Raw genomic sequence first — 10,864 nt, 5'->3', positions numbered from 1 at the left:
GGGCAGTAACTTGAAAACACGTTTCAGCGTCACATTGTTGACAAATAACTCCATCTGTTAGCACAACCATAAAGCATCTAATAGTTGCTATAGAGTGACCAACAACGAAAAAAAAAATGGAAAAATCATCTGTTGCCAACACTCATGATCAAAAGAAACTAAACTGTGAGTGGAAAACAACTAAAATCCTACATTAACAATAATAAATGTCTATAAGTGATTTTTTTAAATTTATTACACAATCTCAATTATATCTTAGTCCATGACTTTATACGTATCTGTTCATGTGTACCGTATTACAACCGTTGCTTACGAGATTATACGAGTCACTGTAGTTATTCTTCGATTGTTTTCCGTAATTCGACTAGTATTATATCGACAGTCTGTGATATCGATAAGTGAATAAATCGATTATCCAATAACGTTAACCAAGACGCCATATCTATATCCAGTCGATGTTGATAAGTGAACAATAAAAGAAAGGAATAGAGAGATTAAAACTTGAGAAAATGGCTGTGTTAGCAGCTGCAGCTTTACTCGATGAGTTAATGGGAAGAAATAGAAATATTGCCCCAAATGATAAAGGGAAAGAATTGAACTGGGAAGATCCGGAGGTAAACTCTTCAGTTATGTTGGAAGCTCGTCATGGTGAAGTGCGGAATGTTGTGTGTGTGTGTGTATTATATTTATGAAAAATAATTTATTACACTTAACAATATATAATGTCTAATATTTATTTTGTTTTCAGTATTGCAAGTTATACTTGGTGAAGTTTTGCCCTCACGACCTTTTCGTAAATACAAGAGCAGACTTGGGACAATGCCCTAAGGTTCATGATGATGAAGTCAAGAGTCTATACGATAAGTCAAACAGTTATAAAAAACAGCAATATGAAGACGAATTTATACGCTTCTGTCAAAGCATGTTAAATGAAGTGGAGAGAAAAATTGTCAAAGGCAAACAACGATTGGCTCTTATAGGAAAAGCTGATGCGGTGAGTATTGTAGTCTACATAGACTAACTAACATGTTGCGGAACAATGTGGAATGTTCCTAATTATTACAGTGTGTCATTTAGAATTGCACATTTTTATGTGTAATGTTGAACATTTTACTTACAGTTTAATTTCTTGTAATTTAAAAGTGTCAATTCCAAAATGCGGTATGTATTTAACAGTTTTAGAAGTAGGCTAATGCTTTATCTTTCATGAATTAGCCTACAAAATCTTTATTTACAAACATCAAATGTAGATGAACGTGTTTGATATTTAAAGAAACTTCATTGCTATTGTCATTTTCGCATTTCTTAATGAAAGAGTTTGATGCAGTTGTCATAGGTCCACTGATGATACAGGGCTTGGCAAGTTTAGCTCTGTGTTTGATGATAATGTAAAAAAAAGTTATTGGTAATTTCCGAAAAAGACACCGGTCTTTTACAAGGTATGTGACAAGGTTAGTGGATTAATTGAGGGAATATTGAAGTGGCATGAGGCCGAGGAATGTGTAAAAAGATTTCAGTGATCTTAAATCATTGAAATCACGTTCCTTAGATACCTCTCAACTAATTCACTAACCTTGTCCCATACCTTATAAAAGACCGGCGTCTTCTCGGAAAATATCAAGTATTATGTTGAAAGTGCGTAATAGTAAAGTGTAAACTGATTTTACTGTAATTGTAGAACCGATTAAGATGTTAAACTTAGTTTTAATTTAGGGAAAAAAATTTCAGTATACGGCTACTTCACTGAACAATTATCTCGCAATACTAAAAAGGGGAGAATTTCAGTATACGGATTCCTCACTGACAATTATGTCTTAAAATACTAAAAAGAGTAGATTTGTCTGCGTTTGTCGAATGCTCATCATCATGCTTACGAAAAGGCACTTTTCAGTGCCAGTAATTTATTTTGTGTGCACAAGGTTGGAATTTTGAAGTAAGAGGGAAAGTAAGGAATCCGTGTTCTGAAATTAGTCCCTAAAAAGAGCAGATGTGTTTGTTGCATGCATATCATCATGCTTATGTAAAGGCACTGGTCAGTGCACAATAATTTATTTTGTGTACACAAGGTTGAAATTTTGGAGTAAGAGGGAAAAGAAGGTATCCATTTCTGAACTTTATCCAATTTAGGAATCGTAGTGTTTTTTTTTTCTCAAGAACTTTGCTATTCATCCTTTATACAATATCTTTCGTCTTTTCTAATTAGGTTTATCTTGTTATGACGTTTTCCCTTTCCAAACTAATATCATCATCATCATCCAAACAGCTTATAGACTTTATAAGAGCTGTTACGATCTACAAAAGTTTCTTCAAACTAATCTAAGGAAACTAGACTGTATATATGAATCTCAAATGATGAAACAAAAAATTACAGGATCTGCATTTACGAACGATCATATTTTCTTTGTATGCTTATCATTTTCACTGTTTGAAAGGATTAGTTGTGAATATTTAAATATGAGAACACAAAAATTCAGTGTCTTCCAGTTACTTTTGCTGCAAGGTAAAGGATTATAATTTGGAAAATATTAATATCAATGCAAAATGACGGTAAAATTACATTTCAGTACAAATAATTATGGCTACTGGTGAACTGCTTTGGTCAAGGGGAAAAACTCTGGTGTTTTGTTGGTGGTCATAATTATTTGTGTAGCTCGATTCAACAATCTTGGCCCTTGTTCTTGTTTGTTTTGCTAGTGAGCGAACTGTGTGTTGCGTCATAAGAAAGAACTTTAATCACAAACATGTGTAGGAGGGGAAGAGGGAAGAGAAAGAATGAAAATAATATCTATGCTCGTACCTGAGGGACACTCCATATCAAGAAAATGTCAGTTTGGTAATTATGGAGTTTGACTACTTTTGGACAATTTTTTCAAACTTCCATTTTTGCCATATTTTACCGTTGTAAAAGCGATAGAAATATTTTTGTCAGAAATCAACTAACTATTGGGTTAGGTTATTATAGCTGAAAGTATTTCTATCCTTTTTACGAGGATAAAATATGACGAAAATGAAAGTTTGAAAAGAATAGTCCAAAATCCATAATTCCGGCAAATATAATAACACGAGTAAGTCCACTAGTTCATCAATTAAAATATAATAAGCTCTACAACTTACCAATTAGATGTGAAGTGGTGAATATAGGCAACCAGTTGCCCTGAAAAACTCATGAAGTCTCTTTCGATGATCTGAATAAGCTCTTTAAACAGGAATTCCACCAAATAGCCACCATAGTGGGCTTTCTTTTGACCATAACATGGGTCTCTTGACTGTACTTTCTGTCAAACGCTCTCGATATTCTATGTATGATCCTTTATATCTGGATCAACAAAGTTCATGCTATGATTTACTATCAGATGTCTATAACCTCGTTCTCCTAAACAACGATAAGCCCTCCAGCAATCACTTATAATTGCCATACCAGGCAAAATTCGTTCCTTAATCACACGTAATAAAGTCTGTGAATACCGTTTTTCCACCGCTACAACAAACATATTCTTTGGATTATCTCACTCCACAACCCCGAATAGCCACTGTTCTTCTAATATCCTCCCCTTCTTATTCTTTCTCTTTTCCACTTTAGCCTCGTTGATTTCAATGATCATTCACTTCTCCAAGATTATCTTTACAACTTCTAACTACCCAGCCCAAACAGACTTCTCTGCTAAACAAACTTCAATCTACCACTGTACGTGAAGAAAAACTTAATTCATTCTCTATAAAACCTGTCGGGGTGGATCGCGAAACAACCAGAACATAACAAATAAAAACATACTTGTTCCATACTTAACGAAGTATTACTAAAGAAAGTACCATAGAACACAGAACGATAAAAACCCCACGCCCTCTTTTTTTCTCGCAAGACTAACCCTCCTCCTCCCCATTGACACTTCTTCTCACAATCTGCTTTCAAAATATCCCCACAATTGCCACACGCACAACTATCAGATAACACCATGATTAATTAAGAACTCATGCAATTCTTCTTCCTTCAATCTAATAAATTCTACCTCGTTCTACATCCTGTGCACAAGACACGATCCACTTTGATCAAAGTCAGATAAAAAACAGATCCTTCGATACTGCAATCGATTGACCAATTGAACTCCCCCTCCCAGCAACCAATCACAAGCCCCCCCCCCCTAAATCAAGCCAATAATCGTAACAATGTCCGCCGAATTCAACTGTATAAAAATAATAAATTACTAATCAAAAAGCACAAAAAGAAATATGTTTCAGCCATTTCCGAAAAATAAAAACCAAAACACTGTTTTTACCTTATAAAACTATTTTATAATCAAGAGCTCTTATTTATAAAAGCGCGCAGTAGTCAAACTCCATAATTACCATAAGTCTTTCTATCTTCTCATGTCATGACACTGTTTAACCAGCAGTCGTAAGAGGTTACTAACGGGATGTGTGGAATAATATTGTGTTATATGAGGGGTTCACAACCAGAGTGGGCCAAGTCCTCCTGGAATAATTTTGAGAAATTGAGTCTTGAAGTTCCTGGCTCATGCTTAGCAACCTTCACCTTTCATAGGAAATGCTGCCCTCTGTGGAGTAACAAATGAGTTATGGACTTGGATTATTATGCCAATGAATAAATCTAAGTTTTCTTCATCCTAGATTGTATTAATCCACAAACTGACCACTGGTGGACTTGGTCCACTCTGGTTGTGAGCCCCTCATATGTTTCTGTGATTATAACATTAACTTGTGAGGCACTAATTAGCCATGCTAGCAATACAATCTAAATTAGGCTCTGAAATGCTGCATAGTCATCGTTGTAAGTTGAATTCATTATCCACAATAATAGCAGATCAACCAATTAGTTGGATCTTCACTATTACCATTTACTTCCACTTTGTATTGCATTAAAAAAAAGAAAAGAATGGATATCTCATGAACTCTAGCGTGTCTGGCCATGAAATCAGGTGGCCCGGGTTCGAATCTTGATCGGACAAGTTACCTGATTGAGGTTTTTTTCCGGGGTTTTCCCTCAACCCAATATAATAATAATAATAATAATAATAATAATAATAATAATTTATTTAATCTGGCAGAGCTAAGGCCAGTAGGCCTTCTCTTCCGCCCAGCCAGACTCTAATTCTAATTAAATACATTTGCTTACATAGTTATTACATTAATATCTAGATCATAAAACAACATGAAAGTAAATAATGAAAATTGGATAACTAATGTTAGTGTGACAGTAATAAACACTGGTAAGAAATAGTTATAATAATAATGATAATAATAATAATAATAATAATAGTAGGGCAATTATGAGCAAATGTTGGGTAACTATCGATGCTGGACCCCAGACTCATTTCACCAGCATTATCACCTTCATCTCATTCAGATGCTAAATAACCTGAGATCTTGATACAGCATCGTAAAATAACCTACTAAAAATAAAAATAAAAAAGAAAACTCACGAACTCATTGTCACATGACATGAACTGAATGAACTCTGTAGAAAATTTTCCAGGCTTGTCCTAATTCTTCCTTACTCATACTATAAAGTGATAAATCGCATATTGACTGCCTGTGTAGAAAATTAAAGTTTACATAAAGGAATATTTCTATATATATATATATATATATATGATAGTGCGATAGTATTTGGCAAGATGAGGCCTGCAATTCGCCATGGATTATCTGGCATTTGCTTTATAGTTGGGGATAACCTCAGATAAAACCCAACCAGGTAATTAGGCCAAGTGGGAATCGAACTCACGCTCGAGCACAACTCTGATCGGCAGGTAAGTGCTTTAGCCTACTGAGCTATGCTGCTGGCTGATTTCTATATTAATTTGCTATAAACAGTTCGAAGAAATAGGAGTGGGAAAATGACAATGTATACCACCAAGTGAACAAAATTGAGGAACAACATAGTAATAACATGTTGTAGTGAAAAACAAGTGAACAGCTTCTGACTGAAGGTGTAACAGATAATAATGACAGTTCAACTGAGGAAGAGCTCTGATCAGAAGAATCGAGTGAGGAAGAGACAATATCTTATGTTGAGCAACTTGAATATTGTGGATAATTTAAAGATAATTAATTCTTGTAGGCCTACTGTACAATAATACCATGTACTTATAAGTAAAATAATTTGCATAATAGTAACACATTTCGTGTATAGTGTAATGATTTTTAAGACAGAGTGTACTGCGTTATGATAAGAAGGAAGTGTTAGGTATTATGATCTGTGTGACCCAGCCCATCTGTGCTTCTGCAGTAGTGATGTGTAACTCACTCTTAGCCTATCTACTTAATTTTATAAGGGCCAAAATCCCTGAATCAAGTGGTTTTCACCAAAATGAGAAATATTGAGATACGTCAAAAAAATAAAACTGCAGAAACCAAGTTAAAATTTTCTGAAACACTGAAATTTCGTATTGTAATTTACGACTTTGTTGTTCGGTCCCTGACTGGACAGTGATAAAAAATTTCAGGTAGTGGAAATTAAAGGTGAAACTTTGGTATCCTCCCCCACTACATACGGGAGAGAAAACGTACTTAAATAATTTTCACATTCCTCGGCCTCATATCACTGAAATAATTCCCTCAACTAACCCATAAACTTTGTTGCATACCTCGGCTTAATGTCATTTAACTATCTCCTCATTTAACTCATCTAACCCATAAAGAAACTTAAATCAGATATCAGTCCCGTGTGTTGTGTGGGGCAATGTGGAAGATTGGCCAAATTAAATTAATTTTAGTGGCAGGAGTATCTCTTCAAGATCAACAGTATAATAAACTTAAAAATTGCGGTCATAGAAATAAATTATTGTATCATATATGATGATAATGAAAGAGGACATATTTCCTAAGCTCAAGTTTCATTAAAGTCAGAAGATTGACAAAACCTTTAAATACTTCTACTAAGATGAAGAAACCAACTTCAGTGAGACTGAATCTGGCCAGATGGCTCATAATATAGTGGCTGTGTCATTGAAGGTGACAGTGAAAATTTTCTAGGAAAGTGTAACTTAGCGGCGGGTAATTTTACACAAATATCTAAAATGGTCATCTGAGTAGTTACTGCGTAAAATGTGTAGGCTAATAAACAGGGCAACTATAAACCATTAAAAGCTTAATCAAACCATAATATACCGATAAGTAGGTCTATTTATATAGTACGGAATCTCAATGTGATTATTCTATAGGTCCTAGCAATCTACCAACAGGCTGTTGCTAGTGCAGGGGCATCCAAGTTGCACCAAGAGTGCGCCATAGAAAAGTATGTGCTAATGAAATTCTGACAAACTTTGTTAGAAATTTAACAACAGATTCATTTATTTTATGATGAGAAACGTAATTTGAATAAAACTATGTTGACACAATACGAATACAATCAGACCCAGTTTGCACAGACTGTCATTCGAATACTACTCACATCATGGTAACAGATGATAAGAGTGCACTTGGATGCTGACATCTGACCAGAGTGGACTAGGACCATGCTCACTTTCTTCGAGTGTAAGTTAAAAATGGTGGCTGATAGTGAAGCTTTGAAAGGATTTTGCTTAAGAAAATAGACTGAGTGTGAGGCAGTATAGTTTTTCGAGCTGTACAAAACAGAAGAAATGGTAAGGTACTTAAGATTGACCTCTGCAATAAAACGATGAAAGAGTAATGGAACGGAGAAAAATTCTCTCCGGCGCCGGGACTTGAACCCGGGTTTTCAGCTCTACATGCTGATGCTTTATCCACTAAGCCACACCGGATACAACTCCGACGCCGGTTAGAATCGTCTCAGATTAAGCTCCAACTCTTGGGTTCCCTCTAGTGGCCGCCCTCTGCACTACGTCATAGATGTCTATGAACGCAGGACCGAAGTCCACACTTGTGCTGAGGTGCACTCGATATGAGTGACTAGTTGGCCGGGATCCGACGGAATAAGCGCCGTCTTAAATCACGAAGTGATTTACGCATATCATATATATTATTTAATGTACCGATATTTCCATGCAGTTATTCTGCGTCATCATACGATGAAAGAATAATGAAACGGAGAAAAATTCTCTCCGGTGCCGGCGCAATAAAGTCTAGATCTCTCAAAGAAAACCGTTGGTTATTTTCAGCACCAAAATAAATTTAATATTAACTGTATTAAGTACTGTGTTTATTTTACTATTCACATATAGAATACTTTTATATATCTAAGTGAGTAGATCGAATCAGAAAACTTCTTCTTCTTCTTCGTATTGTAGGATAAATCCTGTCTTTTTCAACGTTGCCTTATTCTTATGGTGACCAGCTTTCTCTCCAACATTTTGGAGGTCGTCCCAAAGGTCTTGGGGTGTCTAGTTTTCCTACCATTGCGATTTTTGGAAGTCGTTCGTCTGACATTCTTGAAACGTGATCTCTCCATCCTTTTCTTCTTCCTTTAATCCATTTTGCCACGTCTTGTATTCCACATTTTCTTCTAATTTCTTCATTTGTTTGTCATGTATTGTGTATCCCATAATACTCCTGAGCGTTCTCATCTCTGTTGTTGTCATCATCTTTTCAGTTTTTTTTTTTGTTTCCGCTCTGGTTTCTGTTGCGTATGTTAGAACTGGTCTTACACATGTCTTATATATTCGAAGTTTGCTTTCTATGGTCATAAATTTATTCTTCCAAATGACGTCTCTTAGAAATCCTGATATTGTGTTAGCTTTGATCATCTGTTCTCGTACTTCTTCGTCTAGGTTCTTGTTACTTGTTATTTTTGTTCCTAGGTAGTTGAAGCTCATTACTTGTTCTACTGATTTATTATAAACTGCCAATTTACATCTTAGCGGCTGCTTTGAAATTGTTTGCGATTTAGTTTTGTCTAATGATATTCTCATGTTGAATTGTTCCGCTGTTGTTTGGAATTTATGTAGTAATCTTTGTAGGTCGTCTTCTTTTTCACTAAAATAACTACATCGTCAGCATAACATACTATTTTGATTTCCTGTTTTTCTAATTTATATCCTGGGGTTGCTTTCTTAGTTTCTTTTACAATTTCATCCATAGTAATATTGAAGAGGATCGGGCTTAGACTGTCTCCCTGTCTTACTCCTGTTCTAATAGGTACCTCCTCTGTCAGACGGTTGTTTACTTTTATCCTTGTGTAGTTATTTGTATTAAGTTCTTGGATGAGTTTTATGATATTGGATTTAATTCCTTTTCTTTTTAATGTTTCTATCACATCTTTCATCCTGATTCTATCAAATGCTTTCGTTAAATCAATAAAGCATAAATATGCAGGTTTGTTGAATTCAATCTCTTTCTCTGCTACTTGTCTCAGTATGAATATGGCATCTAGGCCTACTGTCGATCTATCCTTCCGAAATCCCTGTTGTTCTTTGCTTATTCCTAATTTGATGATTTCTTTGGATATTATTTTTGTTAGTAATTTCTGAATCGAATTCAATAAACAGATGCCTCTGTAATTCTCCAGTTCTGTTTTAGTTCCTTTCTTGAATATTGGGATTGTTATGCTCTCCTTCCATTGTTCTGGTATTTTCATGTCAGAATAGATTTTCCTAAATAGTTGATAGATCTCTTCTACTGGTAGATTCCCTCCATATTTAATCGTCTCGTTGCTGATACTGTCTACTCCTGGTGCTTTCCTATTTTTTAGTTGTACTATAGTATCTTCAATGTCTTTCATTGGTATTGGTATTATTTCCTCTTCTGTGTTTGTAATAGGTTCGTTATTTATCTCTTTTTCTTTATCATATAATTTTTGGAGGTATGTTACCCATTCTTCTGGACTTATTGAAGATATCTGTAAGTATTCATTTATTGGTTTCTTCCTGTTTCTTAGCATCTTCCATACTTTCTTCTGATCTCCGTATAGATCTTTTTCCATATCCTTTGAGAATTTCTCCCAGTAGTTCTGTTTTATCTCTTTAATTTTGTTATTCACTGCATTCCTTATTGCTTTGTACTCTTCGTGAGCTTTTGCTTTATTTTTATATTCTACGTATGATTGCCTTTTTTCTGTTGCCAATTCCTTTATTTCCTCATTAAACCACGGTTTCGTGAATCTTTTTCTGTTATTTATATTGACTTTCCTTCTTCCGATTGCTTCTATTGCTGCATAGTTATGTTGTCCCTTATCTTTTTCCATGCGGTTTCAATGTTATCTTCATCTAGTATCTTATTTTCTGTTATTTTCTCGTTCAGTCTTAGTTGATATACATATTTTGTTGAGTCATCAGAGAGGCTTGCAATGTTGAATTTCTCTATATATTCTGGTGATTTTCTTTTTTGTGGGCATATTATATTCCTGATTTTACCCAAAACAAGATTATGTTGTGTTCCTACATTAGCAGAGCTTAAAACTCTAACATCTAGGATCTTTTTGGGTGCACATGTTTAGTTATAATATAGTCTATTGTAGATTTTTGCCCTCTAGTATTTTCATATGTGTACTTGTGTTGTTGTTTGTGTGTAAAAAACGTGTTGTTTATACGTAATTCATTTTGTGTACATAGTTGTATTAGCATATCACCATTTTCATTTTTTGTTTCTTCGTTAAATTTATTCTTTATTCCTGCTATAGTTTCATTGCCGATTCTGGCATTAAAGTCCCCCAGGATATAAATGTCTTCCTTGATATTTATATCATCTAATACTTTTTGTAGGTCTTCATAGAATTTTTCTTTTTCCTCTTTTGGTTTGCAGATGTCAGGAGCGTATATGCTTATATGTGCTAATTCGTCTTTAACGATTACCAAGCTAACATCTAAAATTCTTTCATTGATATATTTAATATCTGTAATATTTCTTTCCAATCTCTTATGAATTATGAGACCGACACCAGATTGAGCTCTCTCGTTTTTATTCTTACCACTATATATCAGGATATAATCCC

General features: G+C 34.7%; 1 protein-coding gene across 2 annotated transcripts in view; it reads left to right on the top strand.

The window, feature by feature from the left end:
* Nucleotides 1-360: 360 nt before the first annotated feature.
* The window catches only part of LOC138706058 (luc7-like protein 3), a 44,909-nt gene continuing 34,405 nt past the window's right edge, over nucleotides 361-10,864 (top strand). For both annotated transcript variants that reach the window (XM_069834965.1, XM_069834964.1), the window contains exons 1-2: nucleotides 361-614; nucleotides 749-994. In XM_069834965.1, coding sequence (XP_069691066.1) covers nucleotides 510-614; nucleotides 749-994 — 351 coding nt within the window. In that variant the 5' untranslated portion in view covers nucleotides 361-509. The remainder of the gene's footprint in view (nucleotides 615-748; nucleotides 995-10,864) is intronic.

This window comes from Periplaneta americana, chromosome 9 (assembly GCF_040183065.1).
Source record: "Periplaneta americana isolate PAMFEO1 chromosome 9, P.americana_PAMFEO1_priV1, whole genome shotgun sequence".
Lineage (NCBI taxonomy): Eukaryota > Metazoa > Arthropoda > Insecta > Blattodea > Blattidae > Periplaneta > Periplaneta americana.
This window is presented reverse-complemented; position numbering and strand designations above follow the sequence as displayed.